We start from the raw sequence: 21,109 nt of genomic DNA, 5'->3' as shown, positions 1-21,109 counted from the left end.
GAGATCCCAAATTCTTTCTAGCCACATTTCTGACTGACTGATAAACTCCATCCACATGTATAGAATAAATTGAAAGTAGCTCAGCTAAAGGCAAAGATCTGAACTGAGGCTGAATCAACACCCAAGAAAAAGAGTTCACAATTCATATCCAACCAAGTAATCTCCCTGTTAAAATAAAAATAACATAGCCATTGCAAAATAATGAAATTCAGAATCTGAATATAGAGATTGTATATGCTATGTACCAGGCATTGTGCTATGTTTTGGGAATATAGCAGTAAGATAAAGTCCTTGCCTTCGTGGAGGTTATAGTTAAATGAAGAAGACAGGCAAGAAAGTATAATGAAACTTAATGTTTTTATAGCAAAACCACATGGAATACATGATAGGGACTCCTTAATCTAATGTGTAAATAAGGCTTTCCAGAAGCTTTCAACAGTTAGCCAAAGGAGTAGAGTATTCCAGGCAAGGCTTGGAGATAAAATGGATGGCATAATCAAGAACTAAAAGAAGCCCAGTATAGTTGGTGTATACATGGTAAGAAAAGAATGACAAAAGATGACACTAAAGAGGTCAGCAGGGACCAAAGTGATTGAAGAGCCAAGATACAGTGTCTGAACATAATTAAAAGCATTTAGAAGCCTCTGAAAGATTTTCAAGCAGGAAAGTGATATATTTCACTTTTCATTTTAGAAAAGTGCTCTCATGGCTCTGTAAATAGACTAAAAAAAGGAAAGAAATACAAGTTTAGAAGATGTTTCAGAATTCCAAGTGAGAAATTATACTTCATCTGGTTTAGTGGAAGAAGAGAGGCAGAAGAAGTAAGGAGGCATTTACAATATGTTTAAGAAGTTGAATTGATTGGACTTAAAAAATGTTACAGAGCAGTGCTGGGAAGAAAGATTATAAATCCAGTTGTAGTGATGCTGAACTACAGATCTTTTTGAAACATAAAAGTAGTTATCTTCAGTGTGCAGGTAGATAAACCTACATTTTATGAGTAAGATCTATGCTGGAGATAAAGATTTGGGTTTCATTAGCTCATAAAGGATATCAATGCAATGTCCTTGGTAGATTGGAAAATGGTAGACATTAACACTTTACACAGAAAAGAGAAACAATGGGTTAAAAGAACTTTTTATATTGAAATTTCTAATTTCAATGGCAATATTATATGAATGCCCAGCTTACACTAGATAGGCCTCTGTAATATAGTTTTCTCATCTAAGCAACAGGATGATTCTAATTGTCACATCCTCCCCTCTGCTGCCCCAGCCCTGAAGGGCCCCAATCAGGGGCAGGGCCGGCCAGCCAACCTCCCGCAGCTCCTCCCCCTCTCACCCCTCCCCTCCCCACCACCAGCCCTACTGGGCTGGCCAGGCTAAGGGACCCCACTTCCACCTGTGCATGAATTTGTGCACCAGGCCTCTAGTTGTCACATAAGCTTAGAGGCCTGAATGAGTTTTGAAAGCTAGGAGAAAGTTTTTATAAAACCAAGTAAATAACTTTAAGAAAAATATGTTCGTTTCAGAAAAAGACTATTTTCACATTTAAGAAAAAAAATATTCACATAATGTCTCCTTTCCTGATTTAAAATTTAAATGTCTACAAAGTAGGGGAAAAAGGGGGAATAAATATCAGTTAAATATAATTTTTTCACACAATTAATATTACCTTTAAATTTAATGGAGCTCCAACAAGTGACAGACACACAGAAGAAAGAAGCAACTAACAAATATATATACATGCTTAGAAAAAATATATATTTTATTTCAAGCTTACCTTGCTCCTAAATTTTCAGTGGTTATATATTCATCCTTTCTCACAACTTCAAACTGCAAGTGATGGAAAAAAATAGCCCTAAAGCAGTTCAATTTTCAAAATTCTTTAATATTACTAGTTAGCATTAACACTTGAAAAAAGACAATGAGAATGAAGCTATAGCAAATATAAAACAAAACAGAAGTGGCAAGGAGCTATAAACAACCCTAACAAACAATAAACTACAGTTGATTTTTTAAAAAATTCTACGTTACATCACTACAGGATTTAAATATCAATATGAAATACAAAAAGAGTGTTACTACAGATAAAGAAATAATATCTATTTCTATGTGCAATTTTGGTCTATTTATAAACTGAAAATTCAATAAGTATTTCATTAATTTAAAAATAAAATGAATATCATTTGAGAACATTTTATGTAACAGGTACTATATATGATTTCTAAGGTTATTGGAAAGATATGAAAGAGGGTCAGAAAGTCTAAAAGTATTTTTAAACTTAGGTGGCACAGATTAGATTACCATCATTGGTTCATGACAGACTTCTCATTAGTACAGGCATGGCCTGCTTTATATGTGTCTGTGTGTATCTTTACTTTTTAAATTTTCTTATTCTTAAGGATCACTTAAATACTACTTTGGAGAAATCAAAGCAATATAAAGGTCAGAAATTAAGTCACCAGCAAAGAGAAAATGGCAAAAATACCATTGCTATGAATCCCAAATGTTTTGAAATCAGAATGCCATTCCAATGAAAGAAAAATAAGAAAAAGATACTCACCAAAATTTTAACAATTCCAGGTTCATCACATTGTAGCATCCTTACCATGTCACCTGAACATCCTTCCTTCAAACATTTTTTCCCACTAAAACTCTAAATAGAAAAAATTATCAAAACAAAAAACATTACAAGCAATAAAAAAGAAAAAAATTACTGATGTACAAATCTAATCATTTTTTTTAAAGTTAGATGCACATGTTTCTAGACGATAAAACAAAAGATGTGAAAGAACACTTGAGAGTTAGCTGTTCAAAAATAGTCCATCTCATGTATCAGTGGATTTCCTATTTAAAATGCATAAATGCACTTTTCTCCCATCATTTCTACTTCAAAATCTTCAAGTAGCTATATTACAGCCTAAGATGTAGTACCTAAGCACAGGGAAAGCAACTTCAAGTGACATGTACTAATTAGGTAAATGTATAAAGAAACACTGAATTTCTATTAGATATATGAGGATTACAGGGAAAATGAATTGAAATGTTGAGTATTTCCTCTGATTCTGACCTTAATTTTCTCTTGTTAAGTCACTTAAGTTTTCTTTTAGTTCTTTTTTTAAAGTTGAGCAATATTAATTGCCCTAACAATCAAAGAAAATAAAAAACACATGCTACTTAAACAAATGAATAATGCTTTATTGTACAACTAGAGGCCCGGTGCACGAAATTCGTGCACCGGGGTGTGTCTCTCTCAGCCCAGCCTGCATCCTCTCCAATCTGGGACTGCTGGCTCCCAACTGCTCACCTGCCTGCCTGCCTTCCTGACTGCCCCTAATCACTTCTGCCTGCCATCCTGATCACCCCCTAATCACTCCCCTGCCAGCCTGATTGATGCCTAACTGCTCCCCTGCCAGCCTGATTGCCCCTAACTGCCTTCCCCTGCAGGCCTGGTCACCCCTAACTGCCCTCCCGTACAGGCCTGATCACCCCTAACTGCCCTCCCCTGCAGGCCTGGTCCCCCCCAACTGCTCTCCCCTGCAGGCCTGGGTCCCCCCCAACTGCCCTTTCCTGCAGGCCTGGTCCTCCCCAACTGCTCTCCCCTGCAGGCCTGGGTCCCCCCCAACTGCCCTCCCCTGCTGGCCTGATCGCCCACAACTGCCCTCCATTGCAGACCTGGTCCCTCCCAACTGCCCTCCCCTGCTGGCCATCTTGTGGCGGCCATCTTGTGTCCACATGGAGGCAGCCATCTTTGACCACATGGGGGCAGCCATCTTGTGTGTTGGAGTGATGGTCAATCTGCATATTAATCTTTTATTAGATAGGATAGAGGCCTGGTGCACGGGTGGGGGCCAGCTGGTTTGCCCTGAAGGGTGTCCCGGATCAGGGTGGGGGTTCCCGTGGGGCAGTCTGGGTGAGGGGCCTGTGGTGGTTTTGCAGGCTGGCCACGCCCCCCGGCGACCCAAGCGGAGGCCCTGGTATCTGGGGTTTATTTACCTTCTATAATTGAAACTTTGTAGCCTTGAGCAGAGCCAAGCCTCCTGCTCACTCTGTGGCCACAGCCATTTTTGTTGGGATTTATTTATCTTCTATAATTGAAACTTTGTAGCCTTGAGTGTAGGCCTGGGCCAGCCAGGGCGGCAGGGAAGCTTGGCTTCCTCCATTGCCGGGGAAGCCAAGCCTCCTGCTTGCTGCAGTTCCATGGCTGCAGCCATCTTTGTTGGGTTAATTTGCATACTTGCTCCTGATTGGCTGGTGGGCATGGCTTGTGGGTGTAGCGGATATATGGTCAATTTGCATATTACTCTTTTATTAGATAGGATAATTTTTACAGTATAAAACAATGCAAGTACATGTTTTATCTGTTAATCTTCACAACAATCTTATGAAGAAGGTATTACTATCCTCACTATATGGCTTAGAAAAATGAACCTCAGAGCAGTTAAATTACCAGCCTAATGTAAAACAAACAAAACACTATAAGTGGTTCAATCTGGACTTGAACCCAGACCTCCCAACTCCATATACAATGCTCTTTCTATGCCACAATTTCTTTATTGGGATTTTCTGTGTACACAATGTAAACAGTCTGACCAAATACCGTAAACCCAACTTATGGTAATCAACTCACCAAAGAGTAATTAATATAGAATTGGGCTTTATACTTTTAATTTTGGTGGCAAAGAATTCAATTTAGTTATATGACTTTAGGTAACTATACATAATCACAAATAGATTTTTGAAGACTATAAAATTTATTATTGTTCTCTATCCTTAAAATAGAAACTATCCTTAAAATTGTATAAGTATCCTTTCTGTTTATTGAGCAATTCTCTTCTTTGATTCTATGACTTTTATGTAAATATATGCGACAATATTTCTATTCTTATGAGTATAAACTTCTATAGGGAAAGAAATAGATAGAAATCACTAAGCAAAGCAACAAGCTGAGTATCCTCTACAAAGATCTGTTTAATAAATGGTGATGATGAACAAAGAATAGTAAGGAGAAAAGTATCAGAGAAAATAAGGGGGGGGGGGGAACACAGAGGAAAAATTGAGGAGAAAGGATATGAACAGGAAGAAATGAAAAAAAAAAAGAAAAAAAGAGGAAAGGGTAAATCGTTTGGGCAAAAATAAAAAGGATCCCAAATCAATTATATAGAAAAGATTCCTTTATTAACTTTTGGCTGATAATATGTTTGTATATTTTCAGAAAACAACTCCAAGACCATGTAGATTCCTGCAACAGAGAGGAATTGACAGGTCTGCTCCAACCATGAAGACAAGAGGAGAAACAGTCCAGAGATGGAAGACACTGACGACGCCTTGCCACGCTAGCAGTCAGCAGCTGTGCGTCGCAGCAGGTTGCCTAGGACCAAACCAGAGAGGGTCGGACCTGCATTGCCACCATGTGCCCACCATCCAGATATCATTGCTGACATGTACACATAAGGAACTGTTTGACATTGAAACGGGGACTCAAACATTTTTTGTTATTATATGTTTATTTCTAGTCTGCAGAGGCAAGATTTTTTAAAGGAAAGAAATGGGGAAAAAATAGATACAGAGGCAAAGAAGCATTGAACAGACTGTCAAACTACAGCAGGAAGGCAGAGGAGGTTGTGGGGGGTGCTGTAAGAGATCAACCGAAGGACTTGTACGCATGCATATAAGCATAACCAATGGATACAAGACACTGGCGGGGGGGGAGGCGGGGACAGGTAAAGGCATGTACTGGGGGGTAGGGGAGGCCGGGGGGGAGGTCAATGGGGGAAAAAAAAAAGGAGACATATGTACTACTATTTGTAATACTTCAAACAATAAAAAAAAGAGAAAAATCTGGAAAGGTATACATAAAAATTTTACAGTGATTAAAAAATAAAAAAGAGGGAAGGGTAGAGGAAGAAATGTTGTAGTAAAGTTTTTAAGGAAAAATAAAATACCTGATCATTTTCACCTGGATATTTTAAATTCTTGAACTTTTTCCAACAAATTTTATGAAAATAAACACAGCAACTTTTACTGCACATTAATTGAAAAAATCCCTGGAAAAGAATGAAAATAAGCTGTTGATCTGGAAATAGGATTTCATATATAAATAGAAATATCACTTTAAGTCACTTTTAACTTCACAAGTTTTTTGTCCTTCCCAGTGTGTCCTCCCTTGGAATTATAACTATGCTTCCTTTCAAGAGGTAGACTGCTTGGATGACAAAAATCTAAATTTTGTGGCCAGGACTTCCTGCTGCTACATGCTATGTATGTGATTGGAACCCTACCACCTCCCTGGGAAACCACAACCATATCACCATGTCACCTACACCAAGACTGAACTTGCCCATCGTTAGCACTGTACTTCACCAGTCCACCTCCCTAATTCCTAACTTACCCTGATGAATAGATCTTGGCTTTCTCCTCCTCCCTACTTACCCCATTTGCTATACACATCATGCCTTTCTTTTTTTACCCATTATAATGGCCATCTTTATTTTTAAAAAACATATAAAATGTATTCTTTTAGTCTTTCTGAGTTTTCCTTTTTACAAAAACAAAAACACACATTAAAAACATTCTCAATTGTCAATCTCACAAACAGATGTTTTTTAAGCAGCCCTCCCTGTTACATGCTTCATTCTGGACACCCATGCCTTTCAACTGAGATTTCCATTATTTTATAGAAGTGATGTTAGATTTGCACTGATAATCACATCTCATTTTATCTTGTGATTTCCCAGTCTTATTCTGCCACATCCACTGGTTACCAGACTTGAAGTACTTTGATTGTTGAATTTCTTCAAATCAAGGCTGGTTATGATTTTTTCTCCCTTAAGGCCCAGAGCAAAAATAATGATCACTTACTTAGTAACATAAATCTTGAGGAGTGACAATCTTTCTCCTTAGTAAAATAAATTTTAAATAAATGAAAATAAAATAACATTTCTAACTATAAAGACTATTTAGGTAATTTCCACTGTATGATAGCAGAAATATTAATTATAACTTCAGAGACATGTGAATATTACAAAACCCTTAGCAAAACCAATTCATTCTTTTATTGACTCACAGTGTATAAATAATTCCAGGTCATTAGGATTCTAAATTCTTAGAGATACTTAAAGAACTTCTCAACTGCATTATCACTGTTATTAAACTAAGTACTCTTTTTAAATACTATTTTGATGCAAAATACAATAATTTTTATCTAAGTTTATTTTTTAAATATTTAGTTAACTGATAATTATAGTACCTTATAATTAGTGTTCCTTAAAATGTCAGCTTCACAAGATCGTTCACAATCTAGATAACTGCAAATGGTCTGCTTCATTATATTGCTTTCAGTTGTCTTGATAAAATTATTGAGAAGATCCTAGATTTTAAAAATAAAAATAAATCTCATGAATTAGTAATAATAAGATACATCACTTCCAATATTTTAGCATACATAATTTTAAGTAATTTACGTTAAATACTTTTTGAAGACATTTGTATGTATTTTTTTAAGTAATAGAATATATTTTCCTCATTCAAAGTAAACGATAGAGCCGAAACCGGTTTGGCTCAGTGGATAGAGAGTCTGCCTGTAGACCGAAGGGTCCCGGGTTCGATTCTGGTCAAGGGCATGTGCCTTGGTTATGGCACATCCCCAGTAGGGGGTGTGCAGGAGGCAGCTGATTGATGTTTCTCTCTCATCCATGTTTCTGTCTCTCTATCCCTCTCCCTTCCTCTCTGTGGAAAATCAATAAAATATATTAAAAAAAAACCAAAAAAACAAAAGATAGGAAGGTGCTAAAATAGAAATACTGGATTTCTTACTGAATATTAACATGGAGAAAGGAAAAAAGTGTGCATAAAAATTCACTAAAAATGTTAGGATAATAAAGAAAAATATTTTAAAGGGAAGAGGAAATAGAAAAACAACCATGACCCAGGCGAAACCAAGATGGCGGCATAGGTAAGCACCTAAACTGCTGCCTCGCACAACAATTTCAAAACTACAACTAAAAGACAGAACGGACACCATCCAGAACCACAGGAAAGCTGGCTGAGTGGAAATTCTACAACTAGAAGGAAAGAGAAAAGCTCACAGAGAATTGGAGGTACGGCAAAGGGTCTTTGTGCGCGCAGAGAGGAAGGGCGGCTGAGAGCCTGGCTGACTTTCTCTGGCGGAAGGGGGAAAGAAGCCACCGACCGCACTGAACCCCAGTTCTGACTACACTGAACCCCAGTTCCGGGCGAGCCTCTGGGGACCCACGCTCTTACAGGGGGAGTCTGGACTCTTGGGTGGAGACTCAGGAGCCGGGGAAGGCAGAGGTCTGAAGGAGCACGCGTGCTAGTGCGCACAAAGGCTGCGGAGGTTGCCACAGGCTTTCCCTAGTGGAAGGGAGTCGGAGGCTCCTGACTGCACTGAGCCCCAGTTCTGACTGCACTGAACCCCAGTTCCAGGCAAGCCCCTGGGGACCCAAGCTCTTGTGGGAGGAGTCTGGACTCTCGGGTGGAGACTCAGGAGCTGGGGAAGGCAGAGGTCTACAAGTGCACACAAGGGCAAGGCTGACTGGAAGCCAAGACTGTCTGCTCCGCCCTGAGACTCCACCCCATCCAAGCTGAGCACAGAGGCTATTGCAATTTGGCAAGTCTAATCCTATAAGGCTGTCTCCAGCACCGAACTTCTCCCAGCATAGACACAGCTGATCCTTACAGCCAACTGGCCTGGAGGTCAATTCCTCCCAGTGATACCAACAACAATCAAGACTTCATTACAACAAGGCTGTACACACAGTCCACAAAGGGGTGCACCAAGAGTGTCCACCTCAGGTTAACTGGGGAGGCCAACCCACTGGGCCATATAGGAAACCTAGCACACAAATTTACCCTACCAACTCAGGGAAGCAGTGAAAATGCGGCATCAAAGAAACAGATCACAAAAGAAAGAAATGGAGGAAAACAAATGACTGGATATAGAATTCAAAACCACAGTTATAAGGCTTTTCAAGAATATCCTAGAAAAGGCCGATAAATATAACGAGACCCTCGAAGATATGAAAAAGGACCAACTAGAAATTAAACATACACTGACTGAAATAAAAAATATTATACAGAGACCCAAAAACAGACTAGAGGAACACAAGAATCAAGTCAAAGAATTGAAATACAAAGAAGCAAAAAACACTCAACCGAAAAAGCAAAAAAAAAAATCCAAAAAGTTGAAGATAGTGTAAGAAGACTCTGGGACAACTTCAAGCGTACCAACATCAGAATTATGGGGGTGCCAGAAGAAGAGAGAGAGCAAGATACTGAAAACCTATTTGAAGAAATGACGACTGAAAACTTCCCCCACCTGGTGAAAGAAATAGACTTACAAGTCCAGGAAGCGCACAGAACCCCAAACAAAAGGAATCCAAAGAGGACCACACCAAGACACATTATAATTAAAAGGCCAAGAGCAAAAGACAAAGAGAGAATATTAAAAGCAGCAAGAGAAAAACAGTTAATTACCTACAAGGTAGCACCCATACGACTGTCAGCTGATTTCTCAACAGAAACTATGCAGGCCAGATGGGAGTGGCAAGAAATTTTCAATGTGATGAATAGCAAGAACCTACAACCAAGATTACTCTACCCAGCAAAGCTATCATTCAGAATTGAAGGGCAGATAAAAAGTTTCACAGATAAGAAAAAGCTAAAGGAGTTCATCACCACCAAACCAGTATTATATGAAATGCTGAAAGGTATTCTTAAAGAAGAGGAAGAAGAAAAAAGTAAAGATAAAAATTATGAACAACAAATACATATCTATCAACAAGTGAACCTAAAAATCAAGTGAATTAAAAACCTGAGGAACAGAATAATCTGGTGAATATAATAGAATCAGGGGCATAGAAAAAGAGTGGACTGATAATTCTCAGGGGGAAAGAGGTATGGGGGGTTCAGGAAGAGACTGGACAAAAATCATACACCTATGGATGAGGACAGTGGGGGGGGAGGTAAGGGCAGAAGGTGGGGTGGGAACCGGGTGGAGGGGAGCTATGGGGGGAAAAAGGAGAAACAATTGTAATAATCTGAATAAAGATTTATTTAAAAAAAAAAGAAAAAAGAAAAACAACCATGACCAAGTAGGGATTCTTTAGATAAGTATAGAAGTTAATTTAAAAACAAAAGTATAAAATTATTACTTTATTAGGTCAGATTGAAAATTCATATAACTATCCTGACAAATGCCAAAAATTGTCTGCTTATTCTATTGATTACTGAGACAGGTATCTATACTAATAATAGACAAATATGCAAATTGTCTGGGACTCCATCACAGTAATGACCGAACAGCAGGCTGTATGGGGCGACCAGGCCAACAGGGGGGTTAGTGAGGGACGACTAAAGGATTGAACAGCAGGCTGCATGGGGCGACCAGGCCGGCAGGGGCGTTCGTGATGGACAACCAAATGACTGAACAAGCAGGCTGTGTGGGGGACGAGGCCGGCAGGGTGGCTAGTGAGGGACAACTGAATGACTGAACAGCAGGCTGAGTGGGGCGACCAGGCCGCCGGGGGGGGAGGGGGGCAGTTGGGGGCGACCAGGCCAGCAAGGGAGGGAGTTGGGGGTGACCAGGCCAGTGTGAAGGGGGGAGTTGGGGGCGACCAGGCTGGCAGGGGGGGCAGTTAGGGGTGATCAGGCTGGCAGGCAGGTGAGCAATTAGGAGCCAGCGGTCCTGGATTGTGAGAGGGATGTCCGACTACTGGTTTAGGCCCGAACCGGCAGTTGGACATCCCCCAAGGGGTCCCGGATTGGAGAGGGTGCAGGGTTGCACCGGTCCTCTAATATTAAAATAATCTGTGATTGGGAATTTTTATTTCTCTTTTCAATTCCATCAGTTTTTGTCCCATCTATTTTGAGGCTATATTAGAAATTTTGAGTTGCTATAGCTTCCTGAAAAATTGAATTGTGTGTTTTAATAAAACATTTCTTTTTATTTGGAGGAATGCATTTGGCCTTAAAGTTAGGTAAAATATAAGAATCCAAAGAGGTTCAAAGTAAAAGTCTGGAAAGAAGTTATGTCATTCAAACACTAACCAAGTGAAACTTGTTCTTAATGTTCTTATTAAACAAATTAAAAAGTGATCAATGTGACTTATCAAATAGGTAAAAATTATCCAAAAAATAAAGAATACCCAGAGTATGTGGAAATATAGAAACTCTCATAGTGTGTCTTAAGACTATAACCTGGTATAAACTTTCTGAGAGAAAATATGGAGATATATTCAGCAACTTTACAAGTGTGTGGACAGTTGCTTCACAATTCCACTTTTAGAAATTTTTCCTAAGAAAATGATGTAAAAAATACACAAAGATCACTTTACATATAGTGAAAAAGTAAAATGTTTAGGATAAACTAAATATTCAACAGCAGGATGAGTGTCTGGAAAGATATAAATGAAAATGCTAACAGTCGCTTCTCATTTAAAGAAATATGAATAAATTTTAGTTTTACCTTCAGGCATTTTTACATTTTTCAGTTTCCTGAGGCATTTAGTACTTTTAAAATTAGAATCAACAACAAAATGGTAAGTATAATTTGAAAAAAAAAAGTTAACTATTGCATTTAGCTCTAGCCCTGTGAAGAACTAGATTAGTAGAGCTTTTAAATCTTGTTATTTGAAAATGCTAATATAGCCTCTTCACTTCTCTCTACTCGTTGAATCATACATTCCCCACTACGTAATGAAATCAAGGTTGTTTCTCATATAAAAAAACTAACATCCAATTAAAGAATGTGCTTCCTATAGAATATGACATAGTTAAGATAAACTGCACTTTATCAAAGATGATTCTAATTAGTCAGAAATGAAATGTTATTCTTAAATAATTGCTTACTTTAAAAGTTGTAGGTAAATCTTCATCTTCCATAGGATCTATGTCAAACCAATGATCATTTGTATCACCTATTTCTTGTAAGCTTCTATGAAATTCTAGCAGTCCTCCATTATATCTGCAAGGCATTTTAAATAAGGTTAGTTTGAATGTGACACTGTAACTAAATAGTTTAAAATAAGATAACGCTTTTTTGTGTGTGATAAGTAGGGTAGTGATAACCTCTGGCATGCTATAGAAATACAAATACTAGGATTCTCACCTGTGGTAGATTGGGATGAAAAACAGGTGGAAGGGGAGACAATTGATTATGTAGTAGTTCACTTGAACAGTATGGGGACCATGGTAATTAAAGGGATTGTAGAGTTGACTGGCTTTTGTTTACTGTCTTGGAAGCCTTGAAGAAAGAGAATGACAGGCACAGGTCAGCCAACTATTGACTCAAGACACACTGTGAAAGACAGAGGCCTCTATGGTGGCATTTAAAGAGACCCTCATCTTCTGTAGATATATTGGGTAAATATAATCTGTGTTAAAAAAAAAAATCAGTCCCAGATTTAATCACAAGGTGCAGCAACCATAAAAAAGATGAAATGCATAACCTTGATGGGACTACTATTATCAACTCAGGGTAAAAGGCCTCCATGGTAATATATAAAGAATCCTTACCAACCCTAATTATAAGGACAAACTATGCTGAAAATGAGGCCCAGTATTTAATCACAAGAGTAGAACAACAGCAAAGACCAAAAGTACAGCCTCAACAGTACCATTATGTGGAAATCAGGGCTCTGACAGAAAACAAATAGACTCTGAGATCTGGAATGGGGACATTTAGGTGAATATGCTTAGAAACAATGAATCCCTAAATTCTCATGATCCCTCTGACTGGCAAAGACCTATTTCTTGCTAGGAGGGGCAGATTCCCTTTATTTAGGGGCCATACAAAAATATCATTTGGAGTACATGTCTCAAAAGATGACACCTTCTTTCTCAAGATCCTTCCTCTCCACTCATTGCCTACAAACTAATACTGTATATCTAGAATCTCATAAAAGCAAAGTCCAAATGGGAACACAGAACCCCTGCCCAGGAAAAAAAAAAAGCTTATTCATCATGAGAATTGCAGAACTTGACTAGTATGTACTAGAACATGTGTAGCAGTGAACCTTAAGAGTGCTGAACTAGTGGACAAATATACAGCTGGATAGGGAAATGTGTATTGACATGGGACAACTTCCATAACTCAAGATTTAATTTCCTTAACATGCTGCTTAAGAAGGTTATTTCAAGCTTGGACATAACAATGGCCTATAGTAACTGAGGTGGAAATGCTGGAAATTTCGTGGCAGAGTATTAAAAGAAAGCTCAGGGAGGTGAGGATATTAGAAAGGACTTAGTACATAAGACCACAGAGTCCACACTAGACAATGTCCCCTGGAACAGCAGTCACCAACCTTTCAGACCTCACAGACCACCAGTGATCCACAGACCACTGGTTGGTGACTGTTGCCCTGGAAAGACTAAGGTGACACTCCATCCATTAATGCAATAAGAAATGATACCATATAATGGACTTTCTAGTGTCAACCATCTGGAAAATGGATTATCTCCAATGCCCATAAGTAAAGAGAATAAAAAGTAGTTTACATATCTGAGGGAAGGACAGCAATATACATTCTTTTCTTGTCTCAGAACTGTTAATTCTCTACACAATATAGACTAAAGGAATTTTTATCATTCTGACATTCTGCAAAACATTGCACTGTTCATTGGTATTGATGACATCATACTAGTGAACAGAAAATGGGAAATCTTCTGGATACCTTAGTAAAAAGCAAGCATGCCAAAGGATAGAAGATAAACCAAAGAATCAGGGAACTCACAGGCAGTGATGCTTTTATGGATCCAACTAGAGGCCTGGTGCAAGAATTCATGCACAGGTGGGGGCCCCTGCGGTGGCCTACGGGGATTGAGCCAAAACTCATAGTCCAACACTGCCTGCAACTCCTACCTGATGCTCCCGCTCATCTTGGCCCCACTACACCTGCTGCAGGCTAGCACCCAATCAGTGCCAATCAGGAGAGGCTCGCACTACCACAGTAGCGCTCACCAGCTGTGAGCCCTGCATCTGGTGCCCTCCCAAGGGGAGTGGCCTGTGGGATTGGGCTGAAACCAGCTCTCCGACATCCCCGAGGGGTCCTGGATTGTGAGAGGGTGCAGGCCAGGCTGAGGGACCTCACCAGTGCAAGATCAAGGCTGGGAAGGGACCGCAGGAGGGCTCCAGGGCTTGTCCAGCCCATCTTGCTCAGTTCCAATTGGCCGGACGCCAGCAGCAAGCTAACCTAACCAGTCAGAGCGTCTGTCCCCTGGTGGTCAGTGCACATCATAGCTACTAGTCAACCAGTCAACTGTATGCCCCCTGGTGATCAGTGCATGTCATAGCGAGCGGTTGAGCAGCCTTAGCATATCATTAGCATATTACGCTTTGACTGGTTGAACAGTTGACCAGTCACCAGAGGACCAGACACTTAGCATATTAGGCTTTTATTACATAGGATGGCTGGGCCAAGCAGTAATCCTTCATATGGATTTGCATAAGTAAACTTTGTGTAATTCACCATTCAGATCTCAGCTAAACATTATTTCCTCAGAGAGACTTTGGATTCCCAGAACCAGACTGGGGCTCTAGAAGTTTTTTATTGTTCACTGTATATTCCTTCATAGTTTTTTATAACATTTTATAATTATTTTGCACAACTTATTATTTGATTAATATCTATAATATTATCAGTTACATGGGAATAGGAACTGTCTATTTTGTAAATAATTATATCCCCAAATCTAGCAAAGTCTCTAGAATATGATAAATGCTTAGCAAATAAAATGAATGATGTTACAAATGGCTAAGGATCTCCAAATAGGAAGTGAACAGACTGCTAGTCCATATAGATTACCTTGTACAATTTAACTAAATATATAATACCCAACTCTTCCAAAACTCAGCATTTGAACCTTTTCAATGCTTTATTAGTTGTATTATACCTTAAACACCTATTCCAAGTAGTGATAATATTAAAAACTACAACCATCATTTATTTACTAATATAGCATTTCTGTGTCCTGGGCACTGTGTTAATTACCTGCAACATCTTATGAGGTAGGCACTACTTTTAATTCCATTTGACAAATAAGAAAAAAGATAAGGCTTAGCCAACATTAAGTTTCCTTAAATCAAAGATTAGGTAGGTGGTAGAAAATGTATTTGAACCAAGGTCTTTCAGACTCCAATGCCTATATTCCAATGTCTATGTTATACTGCCTCTTATTGTCACAACCTGTTAAGTTTGATACTTAATATTCTCAAGTACATTAAAGAAATTATTATCTGTAAAAAACAGAAGAAGAAAAAAATCCATCCAGCATAAATGTTATTATACCTGATATACTGTGCAAACTTTATTCCCATTTCACAATCCAGAAAGCTGACAGGGAAGATCTATCCATTAGTTAAAATCCTTACCTCTTCTGGGCACAATGAAGCAAACCACGTCCAAAATAAACTAAAGACATAAAGTTTTCACAAATTTCATTTTCTTGGATCACCATCTTCATCACTAGAAACTTATTCTCAGCTTCTGTATAATCCTGTAGGAACATAAAACTCAGTTTGGCTAATGTAAAGACTTTTTAAATTTTTTTACAATAAACAAGTATTTCCCAAACTTGAGAAGTTAGGGAAACTTTAATATTGGTCCAGTATTTTGGTCATTTATTCATATCTCTAATCCTAGCATCGCCATATGTGGTCACATATGCTTAAAATATGTACAACCTAAGGTATTTTTTGACCAACATTTCAAAGTGAACACTAAAACAATAGCACTGGTCTGGTGGCTCAGTTGGTTGGAGCATCATCCCATACACCAAAAGGTTGTGGGTTCGATTCCCAGTTAGGGCACATACTTAGGTTGTGGGTTCGATTTCCGGTACGGAAGGCAACTGATAAATGTTTCTCTCTCACATTAATGTTTCTCTTTCTCTCTCACTCCCCCTTCCTGTCTCTCTAAAAATCAATAAAAACAAATCCTCGGGTGAGGATTAAGAAAAACAATAACAATTTTTGTTTGTAAAACTGGCAAATATTACTCGCTAATACTTTATAATTCTTACTAATTTTCTTTCTAAATGGAGCACAAATTTTCCTAATTTTTCAAATAACAAGTAAAAAGTATAGATTTCTAGAGACAAAAAGTAAAGGAAATATCAAAGTTGCAAAGAAAATATGAGAAATCATTAAAAAACATAAAAAGATAATGTTAACTCCCTGATTTTTACTTTTTGCACTTCACCTTATTCAACAAAAAATTTAAAGTATAACTCATATTTTACAAGGGGTAAGATTAGGATCAGCAAGATTAAGCTATACCAGAAAATGGATAAAATGTATTGTATAAGTGAAAGATGCTAAACAATTTTTTTACAAAAATGGTAAGCATTTAAAGAATAAAATAACTAAAGTTGTAAGCTAAAATTATGTTTCCCCATCAACATTTTTTATTTCACAAAATAGTCTCTGGCATAACTATACTATATTAAAAATATATAAAAGAAAAGTTAATAAGTGGTTTCAATTTTTAGAGAATTTCAAAAATCAGCATTTTAATTTAAAATGAGGTCAGTATATGTAAAAAGATTTATAATAGGCAAATAACAAATGCTACATACCTCTTTCTTTCCTCTTTCAGTGAGTGCTACTCCATACAAAAACAGTAATGTCAAATAATAACCAATATTAATCTGATGTGCCTAAAAAGATAAAATATATTTTAATTGGTTATTTAGACTAAACTACTTTAAAATTTAGCAAGATTAATTAAATATCTTAGGTCTAATAATTATTAAAAATAGTGAAATTATCATTATATCATCAATCATCTAATAATAGAGAATTCATTTTAGATGTATTTGATAATTTGACCCAGAAGATGATAGTCAATAATCCTGAAATAAAACATGAGAGTTTGATTTAAAAAAATGAAAGCAAATGCCATTAAGATTTGTTATACTAAACCTTTTGCAAAATTCTTTCATTTATATTTCAGATATCAAAACACTTTAGGTAATAATATAATGAACACTCATGTATCTACCATCCAGCTTAAAAAATACAATGATCTCTTAAATCAAAGTATTTTATCGTCCATGTGTGCATTTTGTTCTAACAGTATAAACATAAAGCTTGTCACTTCCTCAGTGAAAAATTAAAACATGAGGATATTTCCTTCATCTATAATTTGGTCTATGCCAAATTATAGAGATGGAGAAAAGATTAGTAATTAGGGAGAGCGAGGAGGCCAAGGGGTGCATATTATGTGACTAACTATAACGGGGTAGCATAAAAGAGATTTTGGAGTGATGTGAGTTTTTATCTTGACTGCAGTAATGGTTACACAAGCACTGGTAATAAAATGGCACAGAACTATACACACCATGCATAAAAGTCAGCAGAGCTGACTGCTATCCATAGAGAGGCCTGCTTGCAAGACTGACTCTTTATGGGTGTCTGGGAACCTGGATTTCAGGAGCATTCCCACTGTTCTCTGATAAGGTTTGGCTCACTGTGCCTAAATTGCTTGTGCAAATAAAGTGATTTATGCTGAAAACCTGGAAGTTTCCTCTGGGAGTCGGGAATTTTTATATATCCTAGGCAGAGGGTGCCTACATGACCAACCCCCAATAAAAACCTTGGGCACCAAGTCCCTGGAGAGAAAAATGAAATTCATACACATTTTGTTGCCCCTCTTTTAAATCCAACTAGGACTCCTTTAGGGTGGTGTCCACCACCTCTTAGAACCCTATTCCTGAGGGTCCTAAGTAAGAATGATTTTTCTGTGAGCTTATACATTATTATAATACTAGAGGCCCATTGCATGAAGAGATTCATGCAATAGGCCTTCCTTCCCTTGGCTTCCAGCACCCGTTTTCCTCCGGCACCCAGGATCCAGGCCTTCACTCTGGCCAGAGTCTACCTTCTTCGTCTTTGCTGCAGGCTCCAGCCAGAGTCTGCCGCCTTCGTCTTCACTGCAGACTCTAGCCAGAGTCTTCCATCTTCATCTTCGCTGCTTTGCTGCAGACTCCGGCTGGAGTCTGCATCTTCATCTTTGCTGCAGACCCTGGCTGGAGTCTGCAGTCTTTGTCTTCGCTGCGCTGGAGTGCCGCTCCAGTAGATCCCTTCGCCCTCCGCCCTCCCTCTCATAGCAGGCGTCTTGCCCTGCCTGGCCACTCCACACCTGGAGCAACTGGACGGCCGTCCTTTTTGTCCTTTTAATTTGCATATTCCCTCCTGATTGGCTGGTGGGCATAGCGGAGTGATGGTCAATTTGCATGTTTCTCTTTTATTAGTGTAGACTAGAGGCCTGATACACGACATCCATTCAAGGGGCTTGGCCTCGCAGCCACAGTGGCTTGCCTCAAGTCGCAGCCCGGCTTTGTCCAGAAGGTTGTCCAGTCTAATTAGCATAGTACGCTTTTATTATTATAGACTAGAGGCCTGGTGCATGAAATTTGTGCATGGGGGAGGGGGGAGGTCCCCTCAGCCCAGCCTGCACACTCTCCAAACCGGGACCCCTCAGGGGATGTCCGACTGCCGGTTTAGGATGTCCTAAACCGGCAGTCGGACATCCCTCTCACAATGCGGGACCGCTGGCTCCTAACTGCTCACCTGCCTGCCTGCCTGCCTGATCACCCCAAACTGCCCCTCCTGCCAGCCTGATCACCCGCTAACAGCCTCTGCCTGCGGCCTGATCACCCCTAATGGCCCCCCTGCCGGCCTGGTCACCCCCAACTGCCCCCCCTCGTCGGCCTGGTTGCCCCTAACTGGCCCCCCTGCCAGCCTGATCACCCCCTAACCACCTCTGCCTACCAGCCTGATCGCCCCTAACTGCCCCCGCCCCTGCTGGGCTGGTCGCCCCCAACAGCCGCCCCCACCGGCCTGGTCGCCCCTAACTGCCCCCCCTGCCTGCCTGATCACCCCAACTGTCCCCCCTGCTGGCCTGGTTGCCCCTCACTGCCCCCCCCTCTGCCAGTCTGGTCACCCCTAACTGCCCTCCCCGTCAGCCTGGTCACCCTCAACTGCCCCACTCTGCCAGCCTGGTCACCCCTCACTGTCCCCCCCCCTGCCAGCCTGCTCACCTCCAACTGCCCCCCCAGCTGGCCTGGTCTCCCCTCACTGCCCCCTTCCCCCCCGCTGGTCTGGCCACCCCACACAGCCTGCTGTTCAGTCGTTTGGTCACCCCACATTGCCCTCCCTGCCAGCCTGATTGCCCCACGCAGCCTGCTGTTTGGTCGTTTGGTCGTCCCTCATGCCCCCCCTGACATTCTGGTTGCCCCATGCAGCCTGCTGTTTGGTTAACCAGTTGTCACGGTCACTGCCTTTTTATATATATATAGATAGAATTTGGTATCTTATGCTATCTTGTGTGTTGCTGGGTTGTCCTTTCTTGAGGATAACTCTAATCCATTGTCTGCATGGGTATAAAACTTAAGTTTACTGATCCAAATATTCTAAAGAACTAATTTTTCCCTTTATCATCTTGTACTATTGATTCTAATTTTTAATGGAAGGTTTATTTTTCTCATATTTTCCTATTTATTTCTAAAGTATCATTTGACCTTCAACATGTAATTATATCTTATCAGTTATCTCACATGATTACTCAATAACTGATAATAGCAGTACCAATTTTTATAAAAAAAGAAATATCAGAAGAAAAAGGAACTGATTATTTATAGAGGGACAGAAAGTAGTAGATTTTGTCATGACACTCAATTTCTAATTGGAAAAGCCCATTTTTACTAGTTCAAGTTTCTCTTTATTTAACCCTTTGTACACCCTTAAGCATCTATAAATGCAAGTGGCGGACCTTTCCCACATTCCACACATGTCTATAGCAGCAAACCCCGCATATCAACTCTAGTCACCCAATTTTAAAATCAGACTTGTTAGTGACATCTCTGGGTTTGTAAAGAAAATTATAACTTAAATTTGTAAATATTCCAGTGCATATGGAAGAAATTCCAATATCGATATATAGGGCTGCCACTCATATGCGCGAGAGAGAAACACTGCAACACTTGAGATTTTTTTTTGTTCATTGTGACACAAGATTTGTTTGTTATCATGAATTTCACGCTTAAAATGGTAAACATGGTGTGCATTTTTTTTTTTTTTTTTTTTACAGATTTCTTCTTTGGATCATCAACAAAATTTAGTTTTTTCAAGACTTTTCATGTCAATGGTTTATTTTTATTTCACGCTCACTTTTGTTGTTATTTCCATAGAACTAAAAATTATCATTATTTTATTATTGAATTTATCACTGTAATGTATTATATTGTGCAAATAAAATTCAATCCCCATAAATGGCATCAGATGAAGAAATAATCGAACCAAGCGCCTCACAAGAAGAAGATGACATCCTTTATTTAACTTCGAAGTCAGATGATTTTTTTAATTAAATTCAAAATATCGTGATGTGTGGGGATGATTTCTATTTTGGACACGTGGAAGTTAACTGGTTAAGATGAACAATTTTGTAGCAGGGAAGGGGACTAGAATAAGCTCATTGAAGAGATGTAGTCATAAAGTACAAGACAAAGGAAGGAAATCAATTTACGGTATGTGTACCTTTCTCTAGATCAGTGGTTCCCAACGTGGGGCACCTGCCCAACGGGGGGCAATTAGATTTTTAAGTTATTAACAGTGAATTTTTTGCATTTCGTATGGTTCTAGGGGCCTCATATACAGTATATAAATACATAGTGTGACATATTTATGCATTTCAGTTCTCTTATATTTTGAAACTTTATTTGCTATTTTTCATATCACTTCATATTATTATTATTTTAACAATTTCTTAGTGATTTCTTCCTCAATACTTCAACTGTCCTTTCGTTCTTTTATTTTTCTCTTTCATGGATGCCATGTTCTTTGGAAGCTTGTTTAGACCAAGTTAATGGCCTTTTAAGCTTCCTCCATGTGAATAGGACTTCACTTTTTGAATAATAAAAATTATATGTCACGAGGCGGGGGGAGCTTCAGAATTTTAGAGATGCTTAGGTAGAGCATAGCCAAAAAAAGGTTGGGAACCACTGCTCTAGACAGAGGTAAAAGAGGAAAATAGAAATTGGCCTACACCTTAAAGTTAGCATGCATTAGCCATATTCTCATTGAAAAATGT

At 39.1% G+C, this 21,109-nt stretch overlaps 1 protein-coding gene across 9 annotated transcripts in view; it reads right to left on the bottom strand.

Moving 5' to 3' along the window:
• The window catches only part of DZIP3 (DAZ interacting zinc finger protein 3), a 123,530-nt gene that overhangs the window by 74,792 nt on the left and 27,629 nt on the right, over nt 1–21,109 (bottom strand). For all 9 annotated transcript variants that reach the window (XM_080654002.1, XM_080654001.1, XM_080654007.1 and 6 more), the window contains 7 exons: nt 16,596–16,676; nt 15,391–15,515; nt 11,871–11,985; nt 7,252–7,371; nt 5,948–6,049; nt 2,566–2,658; nt 1,783–1,835 (listed from right to left, as the gene is read on the bottom strand). In XM_080654002.1, coding sequence (XP_080510128.1) covers nt 1,783–1,835; nt 2,566–2,658; nt 5,948–6,049; nt 7,252–7,371; nt 11,871–11,985; nt 15,391–15,515; nt 16,596–16,676 — 689 coding nt within the window. The remainder of the gene's footprint in view (nt 1–1,782; nt 1,836–2,565; nt 2,659–5,947; nt 6,050–7,251; nt 7,372–11,870; nt 11,986–15,390; nt 15,516–16,595; nt 16,677–21,109) is intronic.

This window comes from Plecotus auritus, assembly GCF_963455305.1.
Source record: "Plecotus auritus genome assembly, chromosome: 2".
NCBI classification, from domain to species: Eukaryota; Metazoa; Chordata; class Mammalia; order Chiroptera; family Vespertilionidae; genus Plecotus; species Plecotus auritus.
The sequence above is the reverse complement of the archived record's forward strand: the minus strand, read 5'-3'. Positions and strand labels throughout refer to the sequence as shown.